The sequence below is a fragment of the Antechinus flavipes genome, chromosome 3 (genome assembly GCF_016432865.1).
Source record: "Antechinus flavipes isolate AdamAnt ecotype Samford, QLD, Australia chromosome 3, AdamAnt_v2, whole genome shotgun sequence".
Classification (NCBI taxonomy): domain Eukaryota; kingdom Metazoa; phylum Chordata; class Mammalia; order Dasyuromorphia; family Dasyuridae; genus Antechinus; species Antechinus flavipes.
This window is the reverse complement of record NC_067400.1, coordinates 151554700-151569286: the sequence shown is the minus strand read 5'-3', so window position 1 is coordinate 151569286 and position 14587 is coordinate 151554700. Positions and strand designations below refer to the sequence as shown.

Genomic DNA, 14587 nt, shown 5'->3' with positions numbered 1-14587 from the left:
AGCAAAACAAATCATGTTTATAGAGAGAAATTCATCCATCCAGTAAACATTTATCAAGTAGTGTATGCATCATAGTATTATAAAGAAGGGGTAAGTATAGTGAGTTGATATAATACTGAATGGTAGCAGAAAACTAAGGTTCTAGTATTACTCCTACAACTAAATAATCTTGAACAAATCACTCTTTGCCTTGTTTATAAAGTAAAAGCTTTAAATAATCTCTAAATTCTTTCTATCTCTAAAATTATATTTACTACTAAATGTAATGAGGAAAAATGGAAGGAAAAAAATGTAATCTCAGTCCTGAACGAGCTTAGTTTCTAGAAATTAAAAGTATAAAGAATAAGAAATATGAACACATTAGTAGGAAAAGATAGGAATTTTTTTAAAAGAGAAAAATCTTGGGTTTTTATGGGAGGAAAAATTAGAAACAATGTACATATCCAATAGAAAGAAAAGTTAAACAGATTGCCCCACATCATTATAACAAAGTACAATAACCACTAGAAAGAAAGGGAAATTTTTAAAAATACAAAAATATACTTAGTCTAAAAAAATTGAAAAAAAGAAAAAAGTATAAATGCACAAGCTACAAATAGGAAAATATATGCTCAAATATACATTCTTGAAGACCAAAAATTTTACTTATTCAAAAGCTAACACTGCTTTTGTGAATTTGTCACAAATTTTCTAAATCATTAAACTGGACAAAAAAATGAAAAAAAATTCATACAAAGACTGGAGAGGATAAAACAATAAAATGATGAAGGCAGAATAAATTCACCCTTATCTGGCCTTTGTTTTCCATTCTTACTCCTCAAACCCTACCTAAGGCACTTGTATTTTTCTCATACATTAGCAGGTTAGTGTGCTTGTTCTCTGAGGTGACATTTTTACAATCTTTCCTCCATGATAAAATCATAATGCTTTAAGAGATACATTATTTCATTCCTTTGATTATTTTCCACTGATAACAAATCAGAATGCCTTTGTAATTGATCTATACAAGATGCTGTGAGTTCCAAAAATAAGAACCATCACTTGTTGGGGAAAAATAATTCCATTTCTATCCATTTCTATTTGCGTATGCACATATGCATACACATACACACACACACACACACACACACACACAGAGATACAGTCATATATAGAGGGGGGGAAGTCATAATAATTAGCTCTTAGGCATTTCAGTAATATGACATTTTTTAAGACATGTGTAAGTTCTAGAAAACATACTTCCAAATGCTGCTAAGGTAGTCCGATATCTAATGTTGTTTTTTTTAAATTAAAGATAGAGAACAATGGGAAAGTAATTATGCTTTCAAAACAACAACAAAAAAAATCATTAAGATGTTCTTAAGGTACAAAATGGAGCAGCTAGGTAGTACAGTGGATAGAATCTAGGTCTGATTCCTCTTCTGGAATTCAAATCTAGCCTCAGACATTTCCTAGTGTCTTTGGCAAGTCACTTAATCCTATTTGCCTCAATTTCATCATCTGTAAAATGAACTGAAACAGGAAATGGCAAATCACCTCAATATCTTTGCCTGGACCCCCAAATGGGGTCATAAAGAGTGAGATGCAACAACAATAAAATACAAAATACAATTCCTATAGATAAAAAGAGACATTATAAATCTAAAAAGATAAAATAAAATAAAATACATATATCCCCATCACCCTGCAATGTCCCTTACTCAGAAACTAAACGATATTTGCAAGTGCAAAGGAACTGCCAATAAAGAAATCACTTTAAAAGCTCAATATTATTGTGTTTAAACCTTCAATACTATGCAAATTCCTTGGAAATGTCTATCTTCTATGCTCACAATTTCACTGGCACACAACTCTACCTTCTTTGGCACAATACAGCAAGAGAATACATTCTAATGTTTTCATTGTTTTAATAGTTTTAATTAAAAGTTTTACTGTTATACACAATAGCACTCGATAAAGGCTCTAAACTGCATCCAGAAAACATCATTTAACATAGTTTATTAGTAAAGAATTTGGTTTCACAATTCATAACAGTCACTAAGCCCAGGATATTTTCTTAAGTAAGAAATACTGAAAATAAACATATCACCTGTTTGGAGATTAAGAGCAACACTCTCCCATTCCACCTTAAAACAAAAAGGAACTACAGAAAAACTCTCAAATACTAATTTTAAAAAATGATAACCCTTAACATATCCTAAAGTTTCAAAAGCTTCATCTATCTTTATCCACCAGACATTAAAGATCCTATCCCTTGAAAGATTTTGATTCCACAAAAGAAAATGAGGAAGTACCAAGGTTTTTTATACTTATATTAAAAAGGCAGTTTTATACAGACTCTTCTTAGGGCTCTTTTCCCAAATAATACTTCTTGATAATCTATGCCTTTTGTTATAATTTATTTGGGTACAAATATGATCATTCAATCTATAGCAATATTTTAAGTAACAGATCACTTCAACACGAAGAAATAACAGTAAATGATAAAGAAACCTATAATCCATTCACAAAGCTCTTCCCCCCATATTCTATATAAATAAAACATTTTTTCTTTATGTCTTATCTTTTCACTCTCTACTCCTTTACTTCCCTGTGTTCTCTAGTCTTTTTCAAGTCTTCTTAGTTCACAAAAACTCTATTTGCCAATATGTTAAGTAACCAAATTTGTCAAATTCATGATTTTAAGTACTAGTGCGCTTAGCACTTTATTATGTCCTGAAAAAAGAGAAAAACATATACCTACATCTGAAACTTGCATAGAACATTCAGAAATGGATCAGGACATATGAGTAAGTAGCACTGTCCTGTCACTGTGCTCATGTATAGAATGCAGAATTCTTGCTCACTCATTCCAGATCATACCAATTCCATTCAATTCCAACCACCACCATCACCAAACAAAAAGTTTACATATTTGCCAACAACTTACTGGAACTTCAAATGCCTCCTGGGTATCATCCAGCATCTGGATTTTAATGGAAATAAGTTTTCCTGGTGGTGCTGTGGGCAATTTCTGTCCATGTTCCAATGTACTGATCCCAGCATTCTCAGGAGCTCCTAACCGTGATCCTGGAGTTGGCTTCTGCTCTATTTCACCCATGTTTAAAGTAACCTATATAATATCTAGAAGAGGGGAAAAAAGGAAATAAAATGAATCAGAAGAACACATCTAAAATAAATAATTTCACAATATTTATCACCATTGTTACTTTCTTGCCAGAAGAGCTATACATTTTAGAAGGATAATTCACTGTCACTCTCTTAGTTTCTAGGATACTACCCATAAGATAAATTTAAAAGGAGGATATTCTATTTTAACAGAATCACAAAAATTGCATTAAGGAACATAGGATTTAGAAATGGGAGAGGCCTCTGAGAGTCAATAACTCCTGAACTTTACTTAGTACTACAACCTAGAGATTAATAAGCATCCTTTGGAATACAGTATTTCTTAAAAAAAAAAAATTCATTTTCAGCTCCATTATTCACAATAGATTTCCCAAATGCCCCAGACTGGCCCTTTCCATTCATTTATTCATATAATAAACATTTGTTAAATACCTACTATATGTACATTCCCCAAACTATTTGTGAGGTTTACACAATACAAAAGTAACATGATGTAATTTTTGCCCCCAACAAGCTTGTAATCTGATACTGGAGAAATAACATACATATGAAAAATTCAAGCCAGTGAGGCCAGGTCAAAATGAATAGGACAAGCCATAAGTTTTTAAGGGGTAGGAAGAAGAGAGAAATCAGTAAGCTGGAGAGGTGAAGAAATGCTTCATAAGAATATAGGAATTAAAATGGATACTTTAATGGGATAGATAAATAGCTAAGGGTCTTTCTCCTGGATACCCACAGAAATTTACCTTAGCACTGAAGGTATTATTACTGTTTTACAGATGAAGAAACAGACTTTGGGTTAAGAAATTTGCTAGTATTTACACAGTTAAGTAAGTGTCAAGAGATGAGATTCATTCCAAATTTGGTAACACTCTCCAATCTCCCACAGTGCATCTCCAATAATGAACATCAGAGCTTGGTGTTAAAATGTTCCTTTTAAATAAGAAACAAGCCAAGCCACATTTTGTGGTAGAAAAAGCAGGAGCCTAGGAATCAGAAGATTTGTGCCTTATTATCACTTCTGATATTAACTCTCTTGTGACCTTTGATAAATCATTTTATCTCTACAAACATCATTTTCCTCATAAGAAAATCTTCTAGGTGTCATACTCTGGCTCAACATAAATGAGGAGGAAAAGGAGTAAAAACAACAATAACAAAACCTATTATAAAGTATTAAATCTGGGATGACTGATGTCGCTGAAAAAATAAGGAAAGTAGGAAAGGGAAACAAGTGAGAGGAAATGGTCTGGGGGAAGGGAAATAAGAAAGAAAGGTGAGTTCTGTTTTGCATATGAATGGCTAGAAGTAATACCAGTAATGCCTACAAAACAGGTGCTTTAGAGAAAAGACCAGGCTAAAGCTATAAAATTAAGCCTACCCACATAGAAGACAATTGGAGATGTGCAAACAGATGAGATCTCAAAAAGAAAGCATATAAAGAAATTCAGGGATTGAGACTTACATCTTGGGCTTGGGGAGAAAGAAGAGCAATTAGATAGTTCCAAGAGTTAAGAAAAATAGTAATTTAGTATCAAAGAAGTAAAGTTCCAAGAATAATAAAGTCATCAATTGTATTTTTAAAAAAAATAGAAAGTCATATATTTGAAGATAAGAATTAAAGTTAACTTCACCTTTCTTCTCTTCAGAAAAAATCTATTTCTTTGATCTTATTTCCATCATCTTACTGTTTAATATTTCTTTGTCCTCCTTGAGACTTCTCTCAGTTTTTCACATTTCTCAATTCAAGCTTTATAAAATAGACCAAGGTATAAGTCTCTCTCACACATCCAAAAGTTATAGCAACAAAATGAAATAGATTACTTTCTGAAGAATCAAGTCCACAGGAGTCTAACTCAACAAATCCTAAGCAAATCTTGAATTGGTGTGAACCATATAAGCACATTCATAATTCTAATTATAAAGGTGGGGGGAAGGGCAGGGAGTATTGGTTTTCTAGTTACTAGCTCGGAATTGATATTCATAGACTTTGACTCTAAATTTCAATCTTTTCTTCAATCATTTTACTGTCCAGTTAATTTCAAAAAGTTCTAGCTTCCATTTCCTAAAAGGGATTTCCTTTGATCTGACAAAAAGGGAGCCTACATATCATCTTAATAATGTGTGCTAACACTCAGTTAATCCTTTCATCGCTTCCCCCCAAAGATGGCTACTCCCTGTTGACCTTTAAAAGCAATATGCTATGACAAGATACCTAGTTAAAGATCAATCTTTTGGGGAAGAGAAGCTTTTCTTAAGAGTTTCTCTGGTCAGAGGATCATAGAATTTAGAGCTAGAAGTGAGGCTTACAAGACATCTAAGTAAACTCTTTCATTTTATAGATGAGGAAACTGAAATCCAGAAATTTTACTTTAAATTTCAAACTTAACTCCTCTCCTCACAGTATTATTAGCATTATAATGAATCACTTAAATGAGGATACAGAAGACATGGATTCAGATATGTGCTTTCATTCATCCTGTAATGAATTATAATGAATTTAAATTATTTATATTATATTATTTTTATTTTATTACATATATTTATATTATAATGAATTATCACCAAAATGAGGGAGACATGGATTCAGATGTCCTTTCATTTATATGAAGACTTGGAAGTGTATAAACTTCCTCCAATAATGCAGATCAATATCATAGATCAGCAACTCTCAGAGCTGTCTGGGACACTTCAAATATAGTTTGCTTTTGGTCACAGAGTTGTGAATTAACCACATGACGGGAACCCAAGTATTTCTGAATTGAGGCCAATCTTGTATCCATTACTTTCATCCCAGACCACTCATATATTCTTTGTTCATTTGGGTAGTTTTTCCCATTCCTTTTGCTTTTCGGAATAATTTGTATGTGATATGGCATAAATAAAGGTTAAAAAAGTAAACCCACAATCCTAAAGAATACTGTAGGAAATTTTCCACTTTGGGGTGTGAAATATATTATAAATATTTAACTTCATGGTCAAGATTATCAGATTCTCAGGGAATGGAGGGCATATTAGCTAGTTGCATAGTTAGGACATGAGCAAGGAATGAGTTTTTGAGAGAGAGACAGACAGACAGACACAGAGAGATAGAGATAAATAGACACAGAGGCAAGGAGGGAGGGAGAGAAGGAGATAGAGGGGAGAAGAGGGAGGAGGCTAGTAATGAGGGAAGGGAGAATCAAAAGACTGAGGTCAAAGCTGTAATGTCTTCAACTTTGTTTAAAGTGGGTAGGAACATATGTGAATATACAAAAGGGAGGAAGAAATTCAAGGATAATGAAAGATAATTTGGCTTGTCTCTTAGTGGATGTGAACAAGGTTTCTGGCCTGGACTTTGTCTCAAAATACCATTGAAAAGAACAGTACTAGCAAAACTTATTTATTTAGAGAAATTAAGAGCTGAGGCTCTAGAAACTAAGTTCTACCTTGAAACAGGACTCCTTAGGAAAATAGGATAGACTTACATGAAATAATGAAGAGCAAAATGAGCAGATCCACGAGAACACTGTATACAGTAACAAAAATATTGTTTTGAGAACAACTTTGAGTGATTAAGTCATTCTGACATACCCAAATTAACTACAAAGAACATATGAAGAAAGACACTATCTTCATCCAAAGAAAGAACTGATGAATAAAAGTATGTATAGAATGACTTTAGGAGGAAGAAAAAAAGGGGGAAAGAAGAAAATGACATGATAACTTTATTATATATATTTAAATGAATAGCAAGTTGTACATAATAGATTTTCAGTTTCAGGTACAATAATCTTTTTTTCTATTCTACTATATTAAGGAAATGTTTGTTTTATTTCTTAAGTTCAGAATAAAATAAAATACATTATTTTTTAAAAATGGAAAAAAAAAACAACTTTGTTCCCAACAAGGAGAATAACGTTTAGGAAACAATTCTAGATTTAGACTTCAATTAGCATCAGTAAAATCCAAAGAGGTAGGTTAAAAAAAAAGAAATCCATTATCAAGGAAAGGACAGCAGAGTAAGCACCATTCTCATACATAGGAAAGGGCTGACGTAGTTTTGATCAATGATTACTTACAGAGAAATTCAGAATATGCTACATTATTATAAACAGGTGCTTTATTCATTTATATTACATTAGATTGAGATTGAGTAAAAGGAAAATTGAAGTTGACACATGATTGATCCCATTCCCAAAAATCTTCATAAATAAATATTTCTTAGTCAGGCAATGTAAACTAAGTTTTAGGACCACAAAAACAAGTCCATGCCTTCAAGGAGCTTACACTTTAAAAGGAGAAACAACAATGTGCGCATATAGATAAAAACAAAACATAAATAAAATAAATATCTATTTTTATATTAAACCGGAAGTATCACAGTTGAGCCCTTTGCAAACACCATCCTATCACTTCCACAAATTCACACACACACAAAAAAAAAAAACTAGAAGAGCATCATTTCCCACAAATTCCAAATCATGTTCATATATTATCATGAGTCCATTAAGAATTGTTGACTTGGTGGAATATACTGATCTTGAAGATCCTGAAGTGCCTTCTGTATCAAAGAAATACTTTTATTTTTAAAAATCATAACTCAGTATAGTTAATTTCTAATTCTTAGAAAACTATATAATCTATTTATGAAATAAAGTGACTCTGTAACTAAAATATTAAATATAACTGGAAGATTCTATTTTTCAACCTTGTCAGACAACAGAAAATGTATTGCGCAAAGTTTGTTGTGGGAAGTCTTAAATCAGTAATATATAGTTAGGTGAATTACTACTGCCTCATGAGCATCTCAGAAGAAAAAAGACTATAACATTTTGACATAGCAAATATGACTCACATCAAATTGTCTCCAGACTATCTAAAATTACCATGTCAGACAAGAATGTAAAATCTATTTATTCTGAAAGGCCTTTAAGAATAAGTTACATATTTACTTAGGTACTTCAAAGTTTAAGTAAGTTTGTATCTATATCACTAAAGTCTATCTGATATAAAGAACATGTGACTTAATAAGGCATCATTCATATAACCAGAATTGTGCTAGAGCCAGGTTAAACCTACTCAGAGATCTCATGTTAAATTTTCAGTATGAGTAGCTACATTTCAGTTACAATTACAACTCAAAATAGCAAAGCATGAATAAGGATTTGATTTATTTTTCTATTGATTGTCTAGAGTCCAGGGTCCTCAAACTACGTGCCTGTGGGTCAGATGAAGCAGCTGAAGATGTTTATCCCCCTCACCCAGGGCTATGAAGTTTCTTTATTTAAAGGCCTACAAAACAAAGTTTTTGTTTTTACTATAGTCCAGCCCTCCAACAGTCTGAGGGACAGTGAACTGGCTCCCCATTTAAAAAGCTTGAGGACCCCTGGCTTTAGACTGAAGGTGATGAAGAAATGTTAACATTGCAGGTTAAACTTAAAATTCTGTGTTATGGTACTTTCTCCCACCTCCCCACCCCCTGAAAACCCGTTGTTAAACATTTACCAATCCAACACTGTATAACTTTCCCTTCTTATATATGTCCTCAAAGCTATTTGGGGCAGAAACACCCCAAAATGTAGTCAGAAGACTTGGTTTCAACCAATCAACAATCAAAGAAGCATAATTAAGTACTCATTTAGGATCACAGATTTGGGGATGGAAGGGACTTCTGAAGACATGAAATCCAACCTCCTCATTTTACAGATCAGTAAACTGAGATTCCAGACTTGCCAGTTATACAACAAGTGATTATCCACATCAGGATTCTAACTAGATTTTTATGCTTCTGGAAAATAGGTCAAGGAGCAATAATTTTAAAAGTGCTGGACTTTCTGAATCCAAATAGGCCTTACACACTACGTTTCAAAGAAGTAGTGTTCCAAAAGTTCATTGTTCCTGGTTTGTCTTTTAGAATGCAGAACTCATCGTCCTTCAGAAAGTCATTTCTAAAAAGGGCTAATTAAGTGTCCAGTATTGCCCCCAAAAAGCCTATTTTCTCATAGTATTACAAACTAAAATACTAAAGACCTTATCCACCAACAAAATGTTATGTCTATGAAAAACTACAACCTAACTTCCAAACACAGATACTAGAAACACACCTCGCCTTATCCCCAGAGGTTATGTTAGTGTCCTAACAGGAAGCTCTGAGTTCCATTCCATACTCACTACAGGCCTACTGTGCAACTAGGAGCAAGTCACTTATTTTCTCTGAACATTACGTTCTTCTGAAAACAAGAAAGTTGGGCTAACTAGAAATCTACCTGCTGCTTTTAAAATATAATCTCTTAGGTTCTTCCTACTTTCACTATGCTTTAATATCTCTTCTCACTCCCCTAATGGCAGTGGTAGTAAGAACATATGAGACTTTAGCAGAGGCAGCAGATTGTGGGCAGGATATTCTCTAAGGAAAATCTCTTTGATGAAAAAAAAAAATAAATGGAGCAGCATTCACAAGAATTTTACCATTCTTCATAGTACTGCTCGGTTTTTGTGGGGGGGGGGGAGCTTTGTTAAATTTTATTTCTTGCATTTTCATTATTCAATATCTTTCAAAAGAAATTAATGATATGACACTCTTTAAAAAGAGAATAATTAAAACAAATGCTAATAGTTGGTACAGTTTTCTTAAGAATTTTAGGCCATACTCAATACCCACTTTCATCTTAAGACATCATGCTAGAGTACCAACTAATACCTAGGCATTGCTAAGCAACACCAGTTCCACCTTCAGCAGATCTGCTCTAGAAAGAAAAGTTTAAAGACATGCTATTAAACGTTTCTACTAGGTTTATTCCCAAGGAGATCTTAAAGGAGGGAAAGGGACTTATGTGTGCAAAAAATATTTGTGGCAGTCCTTCTTATAGTGGCAAGAAACTGGAAACTGAGTGGATGTCCATCAATTAGAGAATGGCTGAATAAGTTATGGCATATGAATGTTATGGAATATTATTGTTGTATAAGAAACAGGAAGATGATTTCAGAGAGGCCTGGAGAAATTTACATGAATGATGGTAAATGAAATGAGCAGAATCAGGAGATCATTGTACATGGCAATAATAAATTTATATGATGATCAAAGCTGATGGATGTGGCTCTTTTCAACAATGAGATGATTCAGGGCAGTTCCAATGATCTTGTGATAAAGAGAATCGTCTACACTCAGAGAGAAGATTGTGGGATCTGAGGATGGGTTAAAACATAGCATTTTCACTCTTTTTGTTGCAGTTTGCTTGAATTTAATTTCTATTTTTTTATTTTTTGATCTGATTTTTCGTGTGCAGCAAAATAATTGTATAAATATGTATGCCTATATTGGATTTAACATATATTTTTACCACATTTAAAATATATTGGATTACATGCCATCTAGGAGAGAGGGTGGGAGAAATGAGGAGAAAAATTGGAACACATGGTTTTTCAAGGCTCTTTAAAAATTATCTTTGCATATGTTTTGAAAATAAAAAACTTGAATTGAAAAAAAGAAAAAGGAATTTTTTTTTTAAATAAAGACATGCTGTTAAAAAGATAGGCAGAGGAGTCAGAGGAGAAAAGGCAAGAAAAAGCACATGTTAATGACAGAGAAGAAACAGAGAAAGGAAGCAAAGTGTGTATGTATTTTGTAAAAGAAAACGTGGGTTCTGAAGAGAGAAAATTCACAAGGAAACAAAGGAGAATAGGAGAAAAAAATCCCTATCAACAAAAAAAGACAGCTGTCTGAAAGGGAGAGAGGAAAAAATACAAATGCAATCAACTAAAAATCAGCTGCTGTTCCTAAGGTTCTGTGATTACACATCTTCACAGGAAGTCTTCCTGGGGCACTGAAAACAAGAATAAAAGAACAATCCATGTCTTATTAATAGCTCAACTTCACACTGAAATCAAAATTCAACAGTGCATGGCTTTCAAATTCTTTATAATGTATACAAAAATTTTTAGCAGGTTGAGCTTTATATTTAATTTTATTAGTATGTTTTTCTGGCTAGAGAATTACTCATTTGAAATATTCATTTATAAAGTAAGTTATTATTTCTCATATTACATTAAGGATTTTAATATCTATTTAGTTGAATCTTGAATTACCTTCACATCATCTCTCCAAAAGTATTAACTTTGCATGTGGCATTCTTGATGTAAAAATAAGACTCAAAAGCTTAACAAGTATCACCTAGGAAGTCAGCCTATAAAGAACTATACAACCTTTTAAAAAAAAACAAAAAAAAATTACAGAGCAGAGATTGATGGTCTTAAAATGATAACTTGAACTTACATGAACTGATGCATAATGAAGTGAACAGAATCAGGAGAAACTGTACATAGTAACAATAATAATAGTGTTCAATGAAGAATTATGAATGACTTAGCTATTCTCAGCAATACTATTATCCAAGACAATTCCAAAGGATTAATGGTGAAGTATAGTATCCACCTCCAGAGAAAGAACTGATAACTACTAAAAGCATGCTATTTTTCACTTTTCTTCCTTCTTTTTTCTTTTTATTTCTTAATTTTCTATTTATTTCTTTTTTATTCAAATCTTCTTGTATAAAATGACTAACATGGAAATGTTTTATATAACTGTACATGTATAACCTATACCTAATTGCTTATTTTTTCGGGGAGGGGCAAAGAGAGACAGAAATTGAAACTCAAAATTTTTAATAAAAATGTTTTGAAATTGGAAGAAAAAAAATGACAATTTGACAATGTTCAATTAGTTCCTTGCTTCCTCAGTACCACAGCCTTAAAATATACCTAAAGAGCAAAGAAAGAAGAAAAGAACCCAGAGATTCTGTACATAAAAACATTTATTGCCACTCTTTCTGCAGTGTGAAAGTATTAGAATTCAAGGAGCTGCCTACCAATCGTGGAAAATGAAATGCAATGGAAATGGGATTGCTTCTTGAGAAAGATTGAAAGACAATTTCAGAGAAACAAGGGAAGATTTATACCAACTGAATCAGAATATAGTACAGGAGAACTAGGAAAATCATTTATACAATAATAGCATTGCAAACAAACAATTTTGGAAGTCTTAAGATTAAAACAACTTTGGATTCTGACACCTATCTGATTGATAAAATGATAGAAGGGAAAAAGGGCAAACATTAAGGGGATGAAAAAATTGGGACTGTTGGTACAACTGTGAATTAATTCAACCTTTTTGGAGAGCATCTGGAATTATGTCCAGAGTTACAGGGGAATCTAGATGGTACAATGGATAGACTATCCTAGAGTCAAGAAGACCTGAGTTCATATCCAGCCCCAGATATTTGACACTTACTAGCTATATGACATTGGGCAAGTCGCTTAAGCTCAAATGCTTGGCAAAATAAAAACAAACATTTGACGCAGCAATATCACTGTTTCCCAAGGTGATTAAGTAAAAGGAAAAGAACCTATATGTCCTAAATATTTACAACAGCTCCTTTTGTGGTGGCAAGGAATTAAAAACTGAGGGGATGCCCATCAATTGAGGACTGACTGAATAAGTTTTGGTACATGATTGTGATCAAATAATATTGTGTTATAAATGATGAGAAGGTTGATTTTAGAAAAACATGGAAAGACTTCCATGAAATAAAAGAGGAATGAAATGAGCAGAACCAAGAAAATATTATATACAGTAACAATATCATTCAATGAATAAATATGAATGATTAAGCTATTCTGAGATATATGAATACAAAGGACCTATGAAGAAAGATGCTTTCCAACTTCAGGCATGGAGTTATGTATTATACAGTTATATGTATGTGTATAAATATATCTATACAAATACATTTAATTTAATAATCTGTTATAATAATGTTTAATTTAATAATCTGAGTTATAATAATATATTTAATTTAATAATCTATGTAATGACTAAGCATGATTCCTAAGAACTATTGTTAAAGCATGCTTATCAATTCCTGACAAGATCAAAATAAAATATACTCTTTTTTTGGACAGGACAAATGTGTTTTTGTTTGAATATTTATTAAAAGATTTTTTCTTTTCTTTTTTCAATTTGGAGAGGTTTATGGGAAGAAACAAAAAAATGAATGCTTGATATATAATAAAATTACATATATTAATATCAGTATGTATACACATATACACACACATATGGAAAAGGAAAGAAAAAAATCTCATCCTCAACAAATCACAAACCATAACAATGCATACTCAACTTAGCCTGGAATATCTACTTATAACACCTTCATGATCTTATAAATTCCATGACAGTGTTCTCCTTTTAACTTATAACAATATTTTGTTACTCCTTAAATAGTATTTACTGAGTAAGTTTTAGTCAGCTAATATGTAATGTGCATCCACTGCATACTCAGCATTGTGAGAAGTATGATAGAACAGATGGCATTATTTCCATTGACCTATGGGCACAAAGCTAAGGGATCCTATGGTATCTTCCTGGCATCTTGATAAAGTGCCACTTGCCATACCCTTTTATGATAGAGTTTCAACTCCAGAAATATCCTGGTTCTAAAGGTCAAGGAGTTTGTTTCCTTGCTACAACAGAGGAAATTAAATGTTGACAAAAAAGAAAAATGGGCCCCTTATAGAAGCAATTCCTTTTTTCTCATTATAAATGGTGCTGAAAAGTGATGTGGGCAGCTAAATAGCACAATGGATAGAGCCAGGCCTAAAGTGAGAAAGAATCACCCTGATGAGTTCAAATCTGGACTCAGACACTTAACTAGTTGTGGGCAAGTCACTTAACCCTGTCTGCCTCAGTTACTCATCTGTCAAAAAGGAAAATTGCAAACCACTTCATTATCCTTACCAAGAAAACTCCAAACAGGGTCATGAAGAGTCAGACATGAATAAAATGAATGAACAGTAATAGCTTTCATCACTCCCTCTCCAGAGAATCTATGGAAACCTAAACACCTGAGTCACTGGGCCTTCTCAATACTAGAATTTCAGAGTAGCAAGGATCTTGGAATAGTTCATCTATTTTAACTACTAACCTTGAGTAAAAATTGACTTTGCTATATCTCCAAGTATTTACAAAGTTTTTGCTATTATGGACATATGAATATTATGACAAGCATATATTATCATAAAACAGTTTATTCTCAGATAATTCTAGTTATTAGGAAATTCTTTACTCTCTACTGAGTAGATGCGCTTCAGCTGGAGAATGGCTGAATAAGTTATGAAGTAAGTATATGAATGTTATGGAATTTATTGTTCTATAAGAAATGATCAGCAGGATGATTTCAGAAAGGCCTACTTGAACCGATGTGAGGTGAAATGAGCAGATCCAAGAGGTCATGGTATACAGCAATAGCAAGATTATATGATGATCAATTCTGATGGACATGGCGCTTTTCAACAATGAAGTGATTCAGACTAAATCCAATATACTTTTAATAAACAGAGCCATCTGCATCTAGAGAGAGGATTGTGGGGACTGAATGTGGATCACAACATAGTATTTTCACCATTAAATTAATTATTAATC

At 32.7% G+C, this 14587-nt stretch overlaps 1 protein-coding gene across 1 annotated transcript in view; it reads right to left on the bottom strand.

The window, feature by feature from the left end:
• Positions 1 to 14587, bottom strand: part of FARP1 (FERM, ARH/RhoGEF and pleckstrin domain protein 1) — a 299358-nt gene that overhangs the window by 253811 nt on the left and 30960 nt on the right. Inside the window, exon 2 of the mRNA XM_051984043.1 lies at positions 2930 to 3123. Coding sequence (XP_051840003.1) covers positions 2930 to 3100 — 171 coding nt within the window. The 5' untranslated portion in view covers positions 3101 to 3123. The remainder of the gene's footprint in view (positions 1 to 2929; positions 3124 to 14587) is intronic.